This window comes from Micrasema longulum, unplaced genomic scaffold (assembly GCF_059751315.1).
Source record: "Micrasema longulum isolate JH-2025_06_02 unplaced genomic scaffold, ASM5975131v1 h1tg000378l, whole genome shotgun sequence".
In the NCBI taxonomy this organism is placed as follows: Eukaryota; Metazoa; Arthropoda; class Insecta; order Trichoptera; family Brachycentridae; genus Micrasema; species Micrasema longulum.
This window is the reverse complement of record NW_028277579.1, coordinates 260,198-282,100: the sequence shown is the minus strand read 5'-3', so window position 1 is coordinate 282,100 and position 21,903 is coordinate 260,198. Positions and strand designations below refer to the sequence as shown.

At 35.8% G+C, this 21,903-nt stretch overlaps 1 protein-coding gene across 1 annotated transcript; it reads right to left on the bottom strand.

Annotated features, from left to right (window-relative positions):
* Positions 1-4,163: 4,163 nt before the first annotated feature.
* Positions 4,164-21,569, bottom strand: LOC148282078 (uncharacterized). The gene is made up of 9 exons (XM_088225665.1): positions 21,333-21,569; positions 14,584-14,754; positions 12,850-13,014; positions 12,588-12,758; positions 9,977-10,284; positions 8,285-8,417; positions 6,902-7,024; positions 5,624-6,106; positions 4,164-4,502 (listed from the first exon to the last, which is right to left on the bottom strand). The coding sequence occupies exons 1-9, from the start codon at positions 21,409-21,411 to the stop codon at positions 4,282-4,284; spliced, it is 1,854 nt and encodes a 617-aa protein (XP_088081791.1). The 5' UTR covers positions 21,412-21,569; the 3' UTR covers positions 4,164-4,281.
* Positions 21,570-21,903: the final 334 nt, after the last annotated feature.

Sequence of the window (21,903 nt, the reverse complement as noted above, 5' to 3'; positions counted from 1 at the left end):
ATAAAGACGCTATAGAACGTATTTTTGTATATCTATTTGAACAAACACAATAGATATTTAAGTGGGCAAAATTATCTTAGATTTCTTAGCTAGTGTTTTGACAATTTCGCCCACGTCTAGGGTTGTCGCTACATACTACACTGAAAAAACATTATCCAAGAAAGTCGAAAAAAACAAAGTAGAAAATATAAAAGAAAATGAAGTAAATGGCAAAAACATGATTTTAAACAAGGTAACGATGTTTTGTTCAAAGTGGCCCATAAATCAGATTTTTTGTCAAAGATTTAACAAATAAGATTTCAAAATGTAATGGGGGTTTCAACTCAAATACACGCTGAAAATGACAAGCCAGTTATTCTGTTATATATAGTTATATATATAGTTGGATAATTTATAAAGCGCCATTTTTGTGAAAATCACCTCAAGGGCGCTGTACAATTAATAAATATCCCAGTACGTCTTGCAGCTACAGAGCGCATGGACGGTTGGGATTCTAGTTCCTCGTTTTCAATTAAGATCAATCAAAAATTATAATAGATAGGAGCTAGATTACAGGACGTCTTGCAGCTACAGAGCGCATAGACAGTTAGAAATTTAGCCCCCATTTACACATTTTAAAAATTGACAAATAAATTTAGTGTATTACAAAATAATAATAATATGAATAGTAAAAAGGAGTAAGATTACAACACGCCTTGCTGCTACTAAGCGCATAGACGATTGGAATTCTAGACCCCGTTTACAAAATTAAGGTATTTTAAAGTTGAAATATGAAAGCTAGATAACCAATCATCGTGCAGCTACAAAGCGCATGGATGAGAGGAATTCCAGCAAAGTTAAAACAATATCAATAAATTTATAAAAAATAGAGTATAGTAGTAAATTGGTCAAGTGTTCATACCAAGAAGTAAGCAATAAAAAACTAAATAAATAAAGCACTGTATCAACTCCATGGTTAACAAAGGGAGATAGATGTCCGAAGAGAATCTTTTGTAGACAGTAGGTAGATATCGTCACCATGTGGTCCACTAGGCTGCTGGAGAATTTCTGGAAACGCACGTGTGTAGACCCCAGGATTACGCCTATTGTTCCAACGACTTGGTGTCCATTTTGGTCCGTATTATTTCGTTTTATGAGACGCAACATTCCTGTTCAAATTCACTTCTTTACATGAATATTACACAAACGCGTGTATAAGCGGTTTGATTTATAATTTTGTATATTATTAGAAGGCAGATATTTGAAATATTATGTATTTATCAATAAATGTCAGTTCACTTTTAGTAGCACTGTTGTAATTTTTTAATTATGGGTGTAGTGTTCTAAATAGCAAAATTTAGGTACTTTCGCGTCAAAAACTGATGCATTCTTAAACGGTTTTAAAGGATTCATATAAAATTTTATGATTTTAAGGTTACAGACGCACTATTTTTGTAAGTTTCCATTGTTCACTATTTGTCACATATTTTGTTAAGAATAAAGTATAAAACAATGCTATTAAATAAATAGTCTTCTTTTTTCCACTGTTTGTTGAAACATGACTACACTACTACACACTAATGATTTATAAACATAAACTCATTGTTTTCTAACATATAACAACTTATTTTCAGATTTATTATAAGATTATAAGCTACGGTTGGGGAGGAACTATATTTCACGCCCAGCCCGTACGGTGGCTGAGCGTGAAGTCATTTAAACTTTTTATACCACACAGCAATTAGTAAACAATCCATCCGATTTTTCTCTGCCCTCAGGATCAAAAAATACCTACACCTTATAGAGGAGAACATTGAAAAAAATGTCATAGCGACACGGAAACAACAGACTTTGATGCCTACTCAGTTGATGAATCAACAGATTTCGAGACATTCATCATAAGTCATTACGACGAATATGAACAACGTGCCTCCGAATCTTCGGCCGAGGAAAACGAAAAAACAGTGTCTGATCCGCTTGAAATTAATAACGGTGAAGAAGTCGCTTTCGTTTTAGAAAAGTTTTACACTGTTGATACGCAAAATGACAAATATTATGTCGGTTAAGTTATCAGCGCATCAACTACCACAATTTTAATATTGTTATGTCATTTGTAAGACGCAAACGTAATGGAGCTTTGTGTGATCTCAAGTTGAGGATATTGCTGATGTATTTAATTGGAACATAGTGAAATTTTTACCTGAGCCTGTAATCTTGCGTCAAAGTTTTCAAAAATTCAATGTAAATCTTAGAAACTGCAAGATTGTGTCATTTTCTGTGAGTAAATTAAAAATTGTTGATTAAAAAATTTAAAAAAAAAAAACAATTTTAATTTTTACCATTCAAAAATAATGTAAAAATATCCGACCACCTTTTAGAAAGTTTTATTTATTAAATTTGCCAGCTTTTTGTGAAATTATGAAAACTTATTTTTATTTTAAATGTTTTTTGTATAAATATTTTTAACAGTCTAAAGAAGAAAATAAAACATACAAAATATTATGAATTCTGTACATAAAATACAATTTTAAAGTATAGGTAATCTAGCAAATAATTGCACTGCTGTACAAAAAAATCAGGATCGTTTTTTTTTTCTACACACACATTTAAAGAAAAATCGCATCAGAACTGAAATGGTTCGTAAAAAAAAAATGGCTTATGCCTAGTCAAACACGAACAAACTAAAAGGATTAGAGATAAACTCCTTTGGTTTTGTTAAAAATCCAATTATGTGCCAACCCTGGCCCACAAATCCACATTGTATAGAAAAATTGAGGAAATAGTTGACAATTTTGGCCGACCGGATTTTTTCATTGATTTTATAATGGTGATGCCTCAATGATGCTATTGTTTAAACGTTTTTTTCGCCCAAAATGTAGTAATAAACCGTATAAGGATGATAAAACCAAAAATAACAGTTAATTACCAAGTGGGCAAAATTGTCAACAAGTGGAGATAATTCTCCGTTCGAGAATGTGAAAATTTATAAAATATCTAAATAATTGTACACACTGTTTTAAAACACTTTTCATATCTTTATTTTTTTCTCTTTATATTTACATTAAAAATACATATTTAATAAAATATATCTAAGACAAAGATCCTCTCCTTTTGTAAAAACCAGTTCAGAACTTTATTCTCCATGCACATTATCATATTTCCCATATCCTTACTATTAAATCACTTATCAGATGTTCTCCGTACAGCTCACAGATCTGTCGATGAATGCGGGTTGGTTTAATGTTCTTCGCATTAACGAAACCATTCTCACAAGCGGCGGGGATTTAAATTTTATCCGGCATTTCAAACAAGCACCGCGAAGCATACACGACACTCAGCTTAATGATTTGACTCCTTCTCAATAGGCCAGGGTGAGTACCACTCAAGTTCCAGCGTTTTAAACTTTTCGATACCAGCTGCTGTCTATGTGATGATGAAACCCCTCAAGATGTTCCCAACTCGTTGATGCATCAGCCCCCTTTTCAGCGTCGAAAGGCATAGCCCGGAGACGCGATGCAGAAGTGTTTGTGGGGATTTAAGGCACATCTATTTCGTTATAAGTCTCAATGACTTATCACAAGAGGTAGTATCTTTCATGGTTAGGATAGCACAGGTAATAAGGACAATAAATGATAAAAGGACACAATATGCCTATCTCTTCAATAAGCCGGCTTCTCTTAAATGAGTTTTCTTTCTTGTTTTTCTTCATTAAGTAAATGCGGAAAAGCTTCTATAAAGGTCTACAGCTAAAATTTCTTTCCTTTCCTAACACCCGACAAACGCGTGATTGTATAACCACGCGTTGTAACCCGGTCCCGTGTTTTCACGTGGTTTACCAGCCGTCTAAAAATGTGCATTTTATTGACATGAAGTGACTTATTTTATAATTTTTTCGTAGTTCTGTGAATAGCAAATACTCGAACCATTCTAAAACTGTCATCTGATTTGCAATATTGATAAATATAGGGATCTCCTTTATCGATTGAAACCTTTTTTTTCTTCACGGCTTATCGTGGCCGTTTGCCATATCGCTATTCGCCATTATGGTTTCGCTCAATCACGCTTGCAGGGTACGTTTGATTTTGAAGATTGAGATTCAGATTAAGTTTCAGTTGATTTAACCCAGCATTTTTATGATTATAGCACTTTTAAGAAACCCCTGAAACTTCACAAAAATTGGCCAGGCGCAGGGTAAGTTTGAATCGCAAGAATCACAAATAGATCTTAGGTTCTGGATATACCTCGTATATCAAACTTGATTAATTAGAAAATAAATACAGTAAAATGCCGTACGAAATTGCGTCACTCATCACTAAGTTCAAGCTTGTGGTATCGGACCATCAGATCTTCGTCAGATTGTTTAGAAGTCGGTGCGTTGTTGATTTTCCACCATTTGGCTTCTATTAAATTTTTAACTCCACCGGATCGCAGAAGAAAGGCCCCACCAACAGTACAGACGGCAAGAAGAAGTATGGTCAAACAGATGATTAGTACCTCTGACATCGAATCTTTGTGATCTCCTTCTGAAACATAGAATATAAAATAATAATATGAAAGGTATACGGCAAAAATAAGCTATTAACAAATAGCGAATTTTATAGGAGCGCAAAGAGAATAATACAAATATGTGAGCTACCAATGAACAAAATGACTCGCCTACAGTCTGTATTAAATGCTGCAGCGAGACTTATTTTTGGAATATCTAAGTTCAGCCATATCACTCCATTACTTCGGGAATTACACTGGCTACCACACTAATCCACAGAGGGTGGAATACAAAACCCGTGGTCTTATTTATTAATCATTGCACAACTCTGCTTCGGAATATCTAATGGAACTATGCATTACAGATGAACTAGCTGACAGGCGTCGTACGCTTAGATCAGCTACGTCTACAGCGAGAGAAAAGGTACCTCTACTCTAATTTAAAAATGGAAACTTAATGTCTCCGACTGGCATCCCTTTCATAATTTTTTTGTTGGTCTGGTGCCGATCTGTTAGCGAAAGGTGGGGCGAACAATACATTTACAGCTAAATTTGATGCACGGTATTCTTCTCGGTAGAAGGAAAACATTTTTGAGGAGGGAATATGTTCAAGTGGACCTACTAACTTTTTGGATTTATCAACAATGTTTTGAGTTCGACCAAATTTTTGTAGACAAAAACTGTATTCCACCCACTAGGGAGCTGTTAATATAACCATATTACAACAAAGATGGAGAATATTTCAAAAAATAAGTGTAAAAATTGAAAAATATTTTCAGGCGTTTCCTAGTATGCAGGTGAAATAATTCAGTCAGATGAATCTCATCCACTTAAATAAAGGTTTCAGCTCTTCAATTTCACAGACACGAACAGATGGAAGAGTTGAAGGAAAACAGATGTTAAAATATTGGTAGAATGGTGATTGTTACGCCAATAACAGGTCATAAGCCCTGTAGATGCCTAGACTTCTGTATTCCCTTCTCTAAAATGTTCCCCATCTCCGTTGTAATATGTAAATATTAACAGCTCCCGAAGGGGGTGAATCCAGGTCCTGTCTACAAAAATTTGGACCAACTTAAAATATTGTCGACTCTGTGTAAGTCAGGATTTTTGGTTACAGTTATGTTTTTCATTTCATTAAAAAAAAATTAACACTTACCTTCATTCTCTACCAGCTTTTCACTTTTTGTCATGTCTCCATTATTATTTTTTAGTGGACTCTTGGCAACATTTCCATCTTGGCTTGGCTTCAAATCTTTATTTATATTTATCATCTCAACTTCGCTGTCCGGTGCGGACTCAATTTTTGGTTGTTTCGAAGCTAATTCACTTTTGGTCTGATTTTGTTTTGAATATACGCTTTTTATTAAAGTCACTGCCGCCATTTTGACGCTTGATACAGGAGTAGTGTAAGAGATATTACTTTGTTTGTTGATTGATTTTGAAAGAACGACTTCTTGTTTCTTGGTTATATTTGTTTGTGTTCCGGTGGTGGTTGTTTCGATTTTATTTAGACCGTCCTTTGTTTTATTGGTTGAATTTGCATCATTTTGTTTATTTTTTGATTTTGGATCAACATCAGCCATAGGTTTTGTGTTGGAAGATTTGGTAGATGAAGCTAAGTCAGGTGATATTGTTCTGTCTGTAATTAAAATAAAAACGCATTTTGAATAATGTTGTCGTAAAACTGACAAAATCTATAAATTGGGAACAGGCACGCAATGATCCAGGGAAAGACAGATGCTCGGTGTATGTCTGAATAAATAAACAAAGAAGATATCATGGATCGTACAGAAAAGTTAAGATGGCAGTGGGGAAGACACTTGGCGAGACAAAATTATGACAGGTGGACCGCCAGAATCGTATACTATAATGGAGACCATTGGTAAACAATAGAGGTGATGGAAAGCCAAAAAAAGATGGGCCGACGACATTGCTTTGATAGCTGATAGATAATGACTACGCATGAAAAAAGCAAAGGACAGAAAAGGGTGAAAATGTTTGAAAGAGACTTATATCCAGCATTTGAATAATGAAAAAGATGTCGGGGTTGTTTAATTGATCCTTTTACTGATTCATCATTTAGTTATCTAGTATTAAGAAAAGTTAGGTGAGGGATATTTCATTGTTATTTCAACTGATTAATAAGTTAGTTATCTAGTGTTAGGTTAGGTAAGGATTGTTTCAATGTTATTTCAACTGATTAATCAGTTAGTTGTCTAGTGTAAGGTTAGATTAGGTTAGGTGAGGGTTGTTTCATTGTTATTTTGACCGATTAATCAATTAGTTATCTAGTGTTAAGTTACGCTAGGTTAGGGTTGTTCTATTGTTGCTTTGACACATTAACAAGTTAGTTAACTGGTGTTGCACAGCATTTCTGAGGATATATATGTATTTATTTATAGTTTACTTAGAATTCTGTTGGAAAAATTCAAACCGTCAAAGCAGGACTCTATATAATCTGCACAGCATGTTCCTTCATCTTCACACCCGTCCAAGCAGGAACAGTCTCCCTCTCCTTTCTGAACATTTCTTATATTACATCGGTTTACACAAGACCCTAAAAAAATAATAAACGTAAATCAAATTTGTTTGCTGAAGAATCAGTAAAAAAAGAGTGGAATACTTTGAAATCGGAAGAAAAACTTATTAAAAACATGGGCTGGGTTAAAATATTACTTTCACATTCACCATTCTACCTATAGGTTTTCCATATTTACGTGCGACATTTTCTGTATGTGCTTGGTTTTCATATAACTTAAATCACTTAAGGTGTACTCTCTTAGGTTTGCCTTCGACCCAATGAAACTTAGCTCAAACCACGTAAGGGTTATCTAGAGCTGCAGATTGAATAACCATCTTGCTAGAATGAATCTTTCTGAAATTTCTAGATGTAGGAAACACCTTTACACATTCTATGTGAATGCTATGATTTATGTCACAAAATAAGCGACATCATCGGGGGATCACTGGTCATATCTGAAGATGTTAGAGCACTAGCCCCCTACTTAATACTTGACTTAAGGATCTGGGCTTGGAGGGGGTGATTTAGTTATGTGAGAACACTCACACTCCACTCTTTAAAGGCCCTCCACGCCAGGATCTTTAAAGACCCGTGCTTGGAAGGTGAAAACTAATTTACGGGAATCCATCACAATATATCTACATAAGTCACAGTGATGTGTGTGGAGCATCGAACTCAGGTCAACGACACACCATAGCACGCGTAAGTGAAATTGATACACGCAACACTAGCCTCGATCCAGGCGGTTATCATTGACCTAAGTAACGCAAATTCGATTGTTCGTCAGTCCATCGCCCTAGAGGACATTACCTTCCCTCCGTCGTAGTGGGAGACCAGGAAACAAAGGAATCCAGCGTATTAAAGGAAGACCCGTTTCATGGACCACTACACATCTCTTCAGTACTCTTTACGGACGTTACTATGTCCGTCGTCATTTTATATCAAATCTTTAATTTGTAATTGAATGTATAATAAATAATTATATCAACGTCTAAAGCTGTTTCTTCTGTCTACGCTCCGACTGGTGTAGATACTCCTCAACACTCTACGTACGAACTTCTACAAAGGTAACGAGCTCATATAACACTGACTCCCTTTTTTCCAAATAAGAATAATACATTTGCACGCGTTTTGGCCCACTTTAGAGAATGAGTATGAGAAAACTAGCAACATCTATTGTTGGAAAAGGTAATGTGGTTTGTGTACACCAGAAGTCGTTATATTTAATCAGTTATCAAGACCAAGATAGGCAAACAAAAGATTTGTATAGTAATAACATTTATCAATTATATTTACCTTGTTTAAATGGCGAATTTGTTGAGGTGACATTTCCTCCAATTTTTTGAGCACACAACGAATATTGAAGAATAGCAACATCATCTATTGCTATGTTACTCAAGTATCCGGGTGGATTGCCTTCAATCACTATCTTCAGGAAGAAAAACTTTATTTAAAATATTTTGTGTATGCCATGGCAGTTGCTGTTCCTAGTTCTTATATGAAAGACATTGCTACATGAGACATTCAGGACTGTTTATACAAATAAATGAAGAGAAAAATGGCAAAAATAATTTAAAGCCACATACGAGTGTTAAACTTCGTTCAGAATAATTTTATTGCAGATTAGTGATTGGTGAGACATGTAGCGGAAAAAAAATGAGCGGTTTGTAAAGTAATAGTTATTTTCCAAACTGACAACATGGGCAGTGGGTAAAATGGCCGACAATTCGTCCAGATAAATATTCCAACAAGAGACCTATATTTAATTAACACTCCTTGCTTCATCTCTTGTCAGGATCGCTCACTGTCATCAGCCGTTTTGCTGAGGACTTCCCTGAGAACGGAATAAAAGTCTCTTTTATTGCTTTCGCTTGATGAGGTAAAATTCTTCAATAATCACAGTTTGAGTAGGTATGAGTGGTGGCAAAAGTTGGTTTGCAACCAGTAGTCTTTGGGTAAGTCTACTGCTTTTGGCTGCGCTGCCGGCGAGCGGACTTGAATATCACTTGGGGGCGTTCTGGTGCTCCAGAGAATAGTAACTAACGTTTCCTACCACTGTCGACATAAAGGGATTTGAACTGGGTGAAGGATTTATTTATTATATTTACACTTCCTCTTGCCCCTACATTGTAGACGATGAGGGGTTTTTTTTTAGAGCGACAGTGAAAAGGACGTTGTAAGTTGTAAATGTAAATATTTGTTCGCGCTTTTCTTTACTGAATTTGGCTGGTAGAGGAAGAAATATGATTAATTCGTGATGAAAAAAAAATTGCTTGCTTGTATGAGTGAATTCGAAGAAAGACATTTAGTCTTTAAAATGGATTCAGGTGGTGGATGCTTTCAATGTCATCAGGCGATGCAGTCATCAAACTTTTACCGGAGATGCGGAATGGTACACTCGTATTATGAAGGTATTGGATTTTTTTTATGAAATGAAGGGCGGTGAATGACAACAAAAATGTGATATTCTCATGACTAAGTGAGAGTATTTTTAGTACACCCGTACACCGGCGCCGATGAAGTAAATAGTAGAAGATCTTCAGAGATTATACATGACGTTGTTTTAATTCATCGTACAGTGTCATTGTAAATCCTAGGAAATATTGTAGCACCTTGGTGCGACTGGTGTGGTAATTCCATAGCGCCAAAACTAGCGAGCTGTTACCTCCTTCCGTTTTCTTGCTGATCTGAATCTGAACAAATTAGAGGCTCAACCAGTGATTCTGGCATCTGTACTAAAAGAGGAGGGGAAGTTTTTACGCTACATACAGTTCAAAAAGGTAAACAAGTAGATGAAATTTGCTACCAAACTTTAGTGTCTGGGTTGAGGTTACCATTGCTCTCCACCAGAAGTGTCATGTTTGCGTCCCGTTTTTCTGACATGAACTGCCCACGAATAGTAAGCGGTAGACGTCCAGGACGTCGAGAACCTGATCCCTCGTAAAATAGGCAAGCAAGAAAACGAGAACAATTTACCAAAATCATTACCTGAAAATCATCCGGCATCACATTCAGATCGAAGAAACCTTTGTTCCACATGTCTCCATGATTTACATTTGTTTCAAACATGGTATATTTTGCTCTAAGTTCTCGATCGCTGGCAATACTGGCCAAAGTGACGCTTGAAGGGTGTACCAAGATGGTGAGGTTACCAGCCCCCGTGAGGACGCGTCCGTACATGTGGTAGTAGAAACTGAAGCAGCCGGATTGAGACAAGTTGGCTGGGTATACAGGAGAGATGAGGCGAACTGTGATGTCGGTTTTAAAGGTAAAGCTTTTGATAAACATGTAGTGACCTGGAAATATAAAAGAGACTACTTTTAACTGCCATGTCATAATTATTTTCATACATAGGGCGCTTTATTGGCACGAGTCATTGACATTTATTGCAACAGAGAGGGAAAATAGTTTAACACCTTTATGGCTACGGTATCACATGAGTCTACATAGGATACAAGACTTGATATATCTCTCTTATTTTTTTTAAATGATAAAATTGTATTTTATGCAATCTTCAGATAAATATTTTTATACCCGAATTAGAAAGTAAAATTTGTATAAATATACATGATTTTTATATAAAAAATATTTATCCTTGCTATGCGAAGAATAATTAAATGAATGAAAGGTTGCCAATACGACAATAAATTTGTTTGACTGTATAAGAAAGAGCACGAGGATAGAACTTATAACAACGAGGACAGATACACAGTTCTATGGCTGGTGTTTGTGCGAAAGAGATGAAAGCATCCATTTAACAAGATAGATACATGTACCATGCATAAGGCAAAGAAAACAACACTAGCGTGTATTTTGCCTATTCGTTCGAATCAGTATGTTATTGGCAGTAGGCGGGAGCGTACGCTAGTTAAATGACCGGCATAATTACGATTTTGAGTTTCTTTTGCCTAAACAGGCCTAAATTATATTATTGTTTTTTATGAATTAAAGAAAAAGAGTTATTAAACGGTGTGCCTTTATGTTTTTTCTTTCAAATGTCTGTACTTCTGATAATCCAACTTTTGCTTTATGTAACATGAAGTTACAGCACTGTATCCAAAAGAATTTTTAAGCACAAAAATATGGAAATTTAGGCAACGGAGCTTATGACTTGTAATTTTACAGAATATAAAATTCACCATTCTGCCTATGTTTAAAGGTCCACAATTCCCCTACTCTTGCATCTATTGACATTTGAGAAGTAAAATAGCTGAAACCCTTGTTAATGCGGGTAAGATTAATCTGGCTGAGTGATTTCACCTACTTTTGTAGTAGTCACCCAGGAATAATTTCTCAGTGTTAGCGGACCTACTATCATATTAAGAACAATACAGAAATTGAATCATGTATTTCTTGTATGTAAAAAAAATATTATTAAAACATTCAACTGACTATTAACAAACTGCTGATACGAGCGGATGTAAAATCGCTGAGAAACATGGAATTAGTACACGACCTCAAAGAAAGTAAAATGAACATTGGACACAATATATAAGTAGTAACACCTTTAGTTGCACAGTCAGTTACAGTCAATCTGCTACAACTATGCGGTTACAATATACAGTTACAACAGGTAGTTAGGACATTCATACACTCAGCCACAACATGTAGTCTAATTCAGTGCCCAGTGACTCAACGTAAAACGTCTACGTTTACCGTCTCGTGACTCTGTTTAAACGACATGTAATAAACACGCATCACAGCGTATTATTGTTTTCTCCCGCCTCCAACTGGATGCTTTTTCCAACCATCAAATCCTACACTTCTTACACCAGTTATTCAGCAACATTTTTGGTTAAGCCGATAATTTATTCCAATGTATTTTAGCCAGAAGAATCGTATGTAAGTAGACACTGGCTAATTTTGATTTGTGAGGTTGCCACGCCTGACGGGGCATTTGTTGGTTGGTAACACTGCTCGTCCTCCGCGCCATTCTTCGCTTTTTTCAACGAGTTATGTTCACACGCTTTTCTAATTGTTGAAAGTATTTCTCGCTTTTTTTCGCCATAAAGGTTAATATAACGCCGCGAACATTTATCATCCATCGCCATTAATCATCATCCGCCGCGCCGCCTCCAGACTCCATACAATTGTGTGCATGCAGTTTTTCCGATCACCAGTTTCTCCGTTAGCGCGTGAGCTGATCGCCGACAAAGAAGAGGACTCAACACCAGGTTGGTCAGTGTTTTTACTTATTGATTTTCTCTGGTTCGAGTACATTTTAGTAAATTGTTGGCTGCGCAATCCACTAGCTCACATTGGCAGTTTTGGAGAAAATAATTCAATTGTCCGCTATAGAAAAAATATATTTAAATTCGCCTTTGCGAGTATAGTCTATTGACTATAGTCTATTGACACGGCTTCTCCGATTTCAAATACGTCTAAATGCTTGTAAACAATGCTGAAGACGATGGGTATGAGACGACGATGATTGTAAAACAGTTATTATACGTTAGAAATCCATTTTGGACAAATTTGGAAACAATGAGCTTGAGGTTGAGGTATGAGGTTCTTACAAAAGCAGAAAGAACATTAAGAGCAGGTTTTATATATCAACAACCCAATTCTTCAATAACTTTGTCATTATATCATTACTTGCCTTTTTTCCCTTCTCCAAGGGTATGATCATACAAGGGTCCGATTCTCGTTGGGTAACCTGAGTCACTCATCCTTCTTATCCAATTAACACTTTGTTCTGGGTCGTGAACCCACCCGCACAGCTCAGGATCTTCAAAGTCACAAAAAGTCGCAGGAAGTGTGGTGGAGTTGGCTGAAATAAAATGGACATATAAATATTTTTTTCTGTTTAATAGCAAAGTCAAATGCTCCAACTAGATAGAAAATATGCACCAAAAGAATACCTTTACAAGTAGGTGGGACTCCATTCCAGTGAGTTCCGTTGCAAAAAGTGATATTGTTTCCTTGCAATATATATCCCACGTGGCAGAAAAATCTCACGTAAGAGCCGTTGTGAGAGATGTCTTTAATTCCATTAACAACATCTCCTACTTCTGGACAACCGGGACCTGTAATTTTTTTACAAATGCATTTTAAACGGCTTTTTTGAGTATGTACACTGGTTTGTCACTTGCGTCTGCCCCGGTCAGACTTTCCTGGGAAACGCAAAGCTACCCTCTGAAACAGAGTCAAAACACAAAGTCGAAAGGTAGTGCGATTCAAACTCAATAGCCTTGAAAAGGTCTTTTCACCCAGTCCAAATGGTCTAGAGAGACGAAAGCAGTCAACTGGCAGGCCGAAGTGAATAGCGGTGAGCGGGAGTACACAGAGCGACGAAACGAAGAAAAACACTTGTTCGCTGTTCAGAGTTTGGAACTTGACTGATTTTTAATTAACATTACACGCCTTATAAAGCATCGTGCGTCATGCTCAAACAAAACGTTGCACCGGCTGGCCTACCCCCACCACTTGAGGTACACTGTCGGCCACAGGTATCGTAAATAGCGCGCGCCCCACCCATACGGGCTATTATACCGGGTAAACACAATACAACGGTCCTTTTTAGGGCTTTAAAAATTCGGTTTATATTTTTTGAAATTCTCTTGGCTATATTTCCCCCGGTGTCAAAAGACGCCAGGCCTGAAAGCAAACCATTTGTCTTTATTGAGGGCCTAGCACTCAGTTAGCAAATACTAGGGTATCTAGCTATATTTATCCGTTCATTATATTTATTTTTATTAATCTGCTTATAATTTACAACTAGTTATATGTTTTAATATATTCTCTGTCAATACTTTTTTAATGTTTTTAATCAAAAACATTCAAATTCCACAGAATAATAAGACTGAAGATAATATTCAAAGCCCAAATTTATTAAAGTAATATGTAGAATTAAAACATTTAAAAATTAGGTGTTTTACAGTGAAGCAATAATAAAATGCAATGTTGCAATTTTTGTTCAAGTAATCACTAAGCGGTTAAATATAATATAATTTTACATTTCCTCCTGGCTCGTGGAATGTAACTAAAATCTCCTAGAATCCATTCCTGTATGATAATTTTTATTGGTTGCAAAAGGTTCAAGTTGTGACGAGCGAAACAGTGGGGTTAGATTTCAATTTGTTTTTAACTTGTAAAGAAGGATATGTCACTTTTAAAAATAATAACTGGAATAGCGGTTTTTAAGATGGTATGTTTATGCATTCTGGAGGGCTCTAGATTTTTTTTAATTCTGAACGGTGGGCAAAATAAGTTTGAGAACTTGCAACCTAACTTAATAAAATGAGAACTTATAAACCAGCTCGTATCTATGCAGAGAATGAAGGCAATTAGCCACGAATTTAAATGTCATCTATTATGCGCTTGTAGCGCATCTATTCAATTATACGACATTGATTCATTTATATATATATATTTTTTTATTAAAAAAGAAATATTTGCGTTCTTATAATTTACGCAAATATTTAATTTTGAGGGCCATTTTCAACGAGTTGTAAATAACTCATTAGAAAATGGAAATCAAGTTGAGGTAGAGTGGGATTCGAACCACGGATCTTTGATCCGCGAGTCCGAGACACTAGCCACGAGACCACAACCCGATTCGAAATATATTCAATAGACAAAATCTCATGACTTACTGACACAAATAGGTGGTTCTGAGTCCCAAGAATAGTTGACACATGCCGAGTACTTTTGTCCAACTAATTGATATTCCAAAGCGCAGTCATATTTGACGAGTTTCATTTTCTTTGATATAACGACTCTGCCATTGGCGATATTACCGGGGCGATCACACGACTTTGGCAATCCTGAAATGAGAAATATTTCATTATTATTTCAAAGTGTGAAGAATATATTTCAACTGTAAATAGGGTCTAGAATTACAAACTGCTCATATGATCTGTTGATCTTAAAAAACTATTCTCTTTAATATTATTTAATTATTTTTTTTTTTAGAAAAAAGAAATATTAGCCTTCTTACAATTTACCCAAATATTTAAATTTTGGTGACCATTTTCAACGAGTTGTAAATATAACTCACTATTTGAAAATGGAAATTAAGTTGGGGTAGAGTGGGGTTCGAACTCCGGATCTCTGATCCGTGAGTCCGCAACACTCTTGTATAATCTTTCTTTTAATACGGGGGTCTTCCCAGAAACATGGAAGACGTCAAAAGTAACACCTATACATAAGAGTTGATCTAAATCATCAGTAAAAAATTACAGACCTGTAGCTGTTCTTTCTGCACCAGCGAAGGTATTTGAAATTATCATATTTAGAATCGTCACTTCCCGAGTAGAGCCATTTATTATTGATGAACAACATGGGTTCAGGAAAGGCCGCTCGGTTGAAACCAATCTAATGGTTTTTACAAACTACGCCACGGAAGCTCTGGATGCAGGACATCAGGTAGACTGTTCATATAATGACTTCGCCAAGGCCTTTGATACTGTCGACCATTATGTCTTATTAAATAAGCTGTATGAGATCGGTTTCTCGGATGGTATGTTAAAATTAATGGCAAACTACCTCCAAAACAGAAACCAATACGTCTCCTACGGTCTATTTGCGTCAGAGTGTTTCCATACTTTCTCGGGTGTCCCGCAAGGCTCTAACCTGGGTCCATTGTTGTTCTCAATTTTCATTAATAATATTAAAAATGTAATTTTGAACTCCCGTTTTCTGTTGTTTGCGGATGACTTAAAACTATTCTTAAAGGTGACAACTTCTGACGATTTTCGTCTTCTCCAAGCGGATATATCTAATATGTCTGAATAGGGAAGGCGAAACAAACTTAGGTTTGATGTTTCCAAGTGTTCGGTCACGTCTTTCACTGGGGCCCAAAAAAATCTTTTTTTTCGCTACAGAATGAACGATCAGAATCTGATACGAACATCGAATGTTAAAGATCTGGGCGTTAGATTTGTGAGCACTCTGACATTTCATGAACACATAGAGACAATCAGCATTGAAGATGTCAGGATTTGTTCTGCGTACTGCCAGGGTTTTCGAAAATACCCGCGTACTGAGAACTCTTTACAACTCCTCGGTGCGAAGTAGACTCGAGAGTGGCTCGATGATTTGGGGGCCACATGAACTGAAGTACTCTCTTATGATAGAGAAAATCCAAAAGAAGTTTCTGAGATATCTCTACATGAGAGAGTGCGGGTATTATCCTTGGCTCTACCCGACCGAGTTTCTCCAGGGTATGCTCGGCTACAACAGTTTAGAGACTAGAAGGAATGTGTATTTGACTACTCATTTTTATCGATTGTTGCGCGGCATGATCGATAATTCTGAAATTATGATGAGCATTGGTTTGTATCTTCCTGATAATTACCTAAGACAGCGTCAGCATAGATTGTTTCATATTCCGATATACAGGACCAATCTAGGGAGACTAGGGAGACCGTAGGGATGGTCATGCTTGTTGGAAGGGCTACCGCTATGCTGAACAAAATCGCTCTGGATATTGATCTGTTCCATGTATCCGAAGGGGTTTTCCGGAGCAGGATTCTTCTACTACTTTGACATGAATCTCTTTCGTGTATTTTTTTTTATTTTTATAATATGTACGTATTGAATATATTTTCGTAATGTAAATGTTATATTTAAAATAAATGAATTGAATTGATTTAAACACTAGCCACAGAACCACAACCCGATTCATTTGAATTTTAAGGTTTAAAGTCATTAGTTGTTGGCGCACTTTTCTAAAACAAATCTAGTCCACTTTTGAGCATATTTAGACTACACATTGAGACCAGCTCTTGTGGCAAATTATTTCAATCATCAACAACCCTGTTGCTCGGGAAATGATTCCGTGGATTTAGACTGAATCTGGTTTTCTCCAGCCTGTGTTGACTGGTTTTCTCCAACTGTGGGTCTTGTTTAAGCTTGAACATGAGATTGGAATTTGGGTGGCTACAGTGACAGTTGAGTATCTTGTATGTAGAGACATAGAGATCAGTGGTGGTGTTTTGGATTATCTCTACCCCCTAGAGAGTGGTTAACTTGGGGATATTTATTTTTACACTGATGATTAAACGTCAAAAAATATGAACACGTGAAATCAAACATGACGATTTTCATTTAGAACATTATTGCGACCATAGAATTAAAAATAGTCCAGAAACCGCATACTCACATCAAACAGAAGGCGACTAAACTACTCATAAATGAGTAGGTTTACGTTTTGACCCATTAGTTTCTTTGTAGACGTCGCTCAGTACGTTACTTCTGATTTGAACTCAACTATGCCACACTGTGTCCTTTTAAAGTGTAGAAATACTGCTAGGATTTTAAAGAAATAGGATAGGATCACATTTCATGTGTAATTAGCAAATGAATGTGTAAGTAGCAAATGCATTACTTAAAAATTAAATTATTTTTCCATCTGTCAGATTGACGAAGAAACAAAATGAACATTTCGTTAGTGTTGCCGGGGTAGTAATTTTTTTTTACCCTATTTTGCTCATCTAATGAGAGAACGAATGAAAATTGGACCTCGGATTAAACAACTCTGTGGTGGACATTTGACCGGCATTATCTTTAAAACATCAAATATTATTTAACACGATATAAAAATATCCGTTTTATGTAAAACAAGATTTTATGTTTTAAGTTCAAAGTTCATTAATTCAATTACTCTTATTATTAAATGACCCTTTACTTATTTACTCTGTTGTGTCAATCAATATTTCCGCGTGCACAATAAAATTTGAGAGAAATAAACTGATTGCTTTTTTCCCCCTTACATTTGTGTTATAATTATATTTGTTCCCATCGTGCAACATTCCGCGGTGGCATCACGAATGCGCGCAGCGAAGGTGAGGCATAGTGGGGGTATTATTGGACACAGTCCGATGTATTCAAATATGATTCTACGCTCCTTCTGGACTATTCTTAATTCTATGCATAAAGTGTTATTTGTTAACAATTTTTGATTATGTCCAAATGCTTGCAGACTGGCTGGATTTCCTTCCTAGGGAGTTGTTCATATTTAAATTCATTTCAACAGATAGGGAAAACATTTTTGAGAAGGGAATATGGAAGTCTAGGCATTTACAGGGCTTATGACCTGTCATTGGCTGGTTTAAGTGGCCACTTTACACACTGTGTAATCACCCACGTGATAAAGGTTTCAGCTCTTTTACTTCACAAAAGTCAACAGATGGAAGAGTTGAGGAAATGTGGATGTTTAAACATGGCAGAATGGTGAATGTTACACAGTGTGTAAAATAGCCACTTAAACCAGCCAATGACAGGTCATAAACCCTGTAAATGCCTAGACTTCCATGTTCCCTTCTCAAAAATGTTTTCCCTATCTGTTGAAATAAATTAAAATGTTATTTGTTATATTATATTTATTTATTATGTACTTGAACATAATATAAAAATAATGTAAACGAATGCCTTGACACAGGTTAGGCTCAGCAGGGGCGAACCGTCCATATAATCGATTATTCGCAGATTACCATTATATTTCACTACCAATAATAATGTTTTATAGTAGTTTTAATTATAGAAGAACAAATTAAATAATCTATATTTATTATAAATTAACGTCACTGTTTATATCTTCCTCAAAAAATAAATATAAGCTGCCAAATGCGCACCCAGCGCATTGCCCGGTTCCGATTATTGCAGCTTATTTTTCAATACAAATATAAAGTTTCATATTATATTATTTATTGACTCGGCGTTAACATTGTGGAATAACATATTGAATTGTATAAATAAAACAACTTTGTTTTTAGTCCACTGAGTTTATATATTTAACACGACATGTTTCGGACACGCAGTACTGTCCATCTACAGGTGTATTTAAAAACTAAACATAAAATTACAAAGAGATCATCACCGCTACTTAATATATTCCCACTTTCTAGACCCCCTACCCCCCATTCCACCCCTTCCACACTTAGTTCCTCCCCCACCCCTGTCAGTACCTAAACTTTCTCTTTGTAATTTTATGTTTAGTTTTTAAATACACCTGTAGATGGACAGTACTGCGTGTCCGAAACATGTCGTGTTAAATATATAAACTCAGTGGACTAAAAACAAAGTTGTTTTATTTATAAAATAAAGTTTCATGTGTGAAATAAATAAATAAAATAATTTGGCAATTATCGCCAATGCAAATATTGTTTAGTTGAAATAGAGAGTAAAGACGCAAACCTTCTACTACATAATAAGGTCCGTTGGCTTTGAGGAAACCTTTTTATACGAAAATAAATTTGGCTCGCTAAAGAAATTTATATTCTTGTACCGCTGATATTTGACTTGTTTGACTGATGAGTTTGCCAACCCATGGCTTAGATCATCAAAAATTAAAGCTTTAAGGGCTCAGGGAGAGTTTTTAGAGATCAAGTCCGCAATGAAAAAATAAAACGGACCTGTGTACTTATTTCCACTCAATTCCCTTCAGGAGTTCAACCTTAGAGTAGCCATCGAGCGAAAAACACTCCTCCAGTATTCTATAGTCCTTAAAATATAGCTTGATTAAAAGACAGCTGCCAAACTAATGTCGCTAGTGGAAATTACTGATCACTGATCGTGTACCGATCAAATCTATTTAATTAGTTTTCTCATACAAACATTCCGAAAATTGATCTTAAAACGCAAAAACAAGCTTATTATAGTGTGTTTAAGACAGTTATTTACTGAAAAATAAGACATGAAATACTTTTTTTCATAAACAACACCAAATAAATATTAACATATTTCAACAGAGATGAAGAAAATTTAAGAGAAGGTAATCCAGTACTTGTCTACAAAAATTTGGACAAACTCAAAATATTGTTGATTAAATAAATATCTTTTTTATTCGATCGATTTACATAGATCAGTTTGTCCCATCTCATTACATTACATTTTTTTTTTTTGCACCACAACAGGCCAGGAGGCCTAATTACAGTGGTGAATTACATCACAGAGCACCCAGGCTTGAGAAAAATCACAGTTTTATTTTTTTGTGTTCTCACCGGGAATCGAACCCAGAACCTTCCGTGCGTAAGTCAAGCGTCTTGACCACTACACCACGGAGGCCGCCGAACTCTCTAACATTTTTGCAAAATGTAACCTTGTAAGAACGTCGTTAATAATAAGTTTGGTTTAGTTTTGAAGCTGATTTTATATGTTGATTTATATGTCAAGCATTGTATTAAAAAAAATGATTAACATGCCAGATACGAATGATTTTTCGTGTCTCAATATAAATCACTCCTTAGACGTTACTACAAAGTTATGACGTCACTTTTGCTGACAACTGTCGTTCTAATCAAGCTATATTTTAAGGACTATAGTTCTATTATTCAAACAGAATTGTATTTTTCAACTGCCCAGACACTGAGACATTGAGAAAATGCTGGTTAGGTTAGGTTAGGCTTTTGAATATTGACAACAAAAACAAACTATCACGCCGTTTCCCCGTAAGGATAGGCAGAGAGGATAAAACGCCACATCACTCTATCTTTGCATACAGATCTCGCTTCCTCTACATTCACTAATCTTCTCATGCACGCGCGTCGATTATTCCGACTTTTCCATCTTTAAGTATTTCTTGGATTTGGTCATGCCACGTCTTTCTCGGTATTCCTCTGTTTCTGCATCCATCAACATTCGCATCGTAGATCCTTTTAGCCGTTCTTTCGCTGTCCATCCGCTCTATTTGTCCAAACCAGCGCAGAGCTCCTTTCTTGATTTTGTCGATAATGCTTGTCTCAGCCTTACATAATGTACGGATCTCAACATTTGCGCATCTATCGTACAAAGTTCTACCACAAATTCCCCTTAGAGATCGCATTTCGACAGCATTCAGCCAATTTTCATCCCTGTTTTTCCAAGTCCATACCTCGCTCCCGTACATCAGGGTCGGGACCAGGACTCCTTGTGAACTGCCAATTTTGCCTCTTGCGACAAACATTTATTTTCCAAGGTTGATTTAAGTACACTGTTCACTCTGTTCCCGGCACTCACCCTCCTTTCAATATCTTTCTCAGTCATTCCATTCCTAGTCAACATACTTCACAGATACACGCAGGGATGTGTGATGTCACCATGGCTGTTCAACGTGTATATCGATAACTGCATGAAAGAACTGAAAGGCTTAAGAATGGGAGCAAAAATGGGTGATTTAAAAGTCAATTGTCTTTTGTATGCTGACGATGCTGTACTCCTTGCTAATAACAAAGAGGAACTGCAATTCTTGGTAACAAAGGTCTACGATGTATGCGAGGGAAGCGATTTGTTGATGAATGTCGATAAATCGAATGTGATGGTTTTTGAAAGAAATGAAAGTATGACTAAATGTGAAATCACTGTGAATGGAGTTATACTAAAACAAGTATAGGAATATTGATAATATAAATAAAAACAAGCTTACCATTGCAATAATCTAATAAAATTATAAAGAAAATTCCTTTCAACACAGTAACACTTAATTGTGACTTAACTAAACTCATTTTGTCCAATGTTTGTACTTTCTTCAAGTCAAAATGTATATTTTTTTATTATAAAAGGTTCCAATGTTCACAGTATTTGAAAAATATACAAATCACCACTTTATTTAAATTGATTATAAATATTATGTGTGTTTAAGGCAAGGTGCCAAATGCAAATGATTGGAATTATTTTAATTATAATCTTAGCGTAATTTCTAATGGTTTGAAGATAAGACAGACCACAATGGTTTCCTATTTAATTATAAAAAATTGTTTTCAATATTGAACAAATCATCATCATCCCGTTTCTCGCCTAATGGCGCATAGGGCACTGCGTTGCCATACTAAATTGCCATACTTACTAGTTCTTTGCTCGATGTATTGTGTTTTTTTGTTGTTCGCTTTTTAAAATCATTCTTATGTTGCTGAAATTCCATTCGTCGATGCGCTTTGTAGCTGCAAGACTTTTTGTGATGTTAGTTTGTAAATCATATTTTGTAAATGTTATCAACC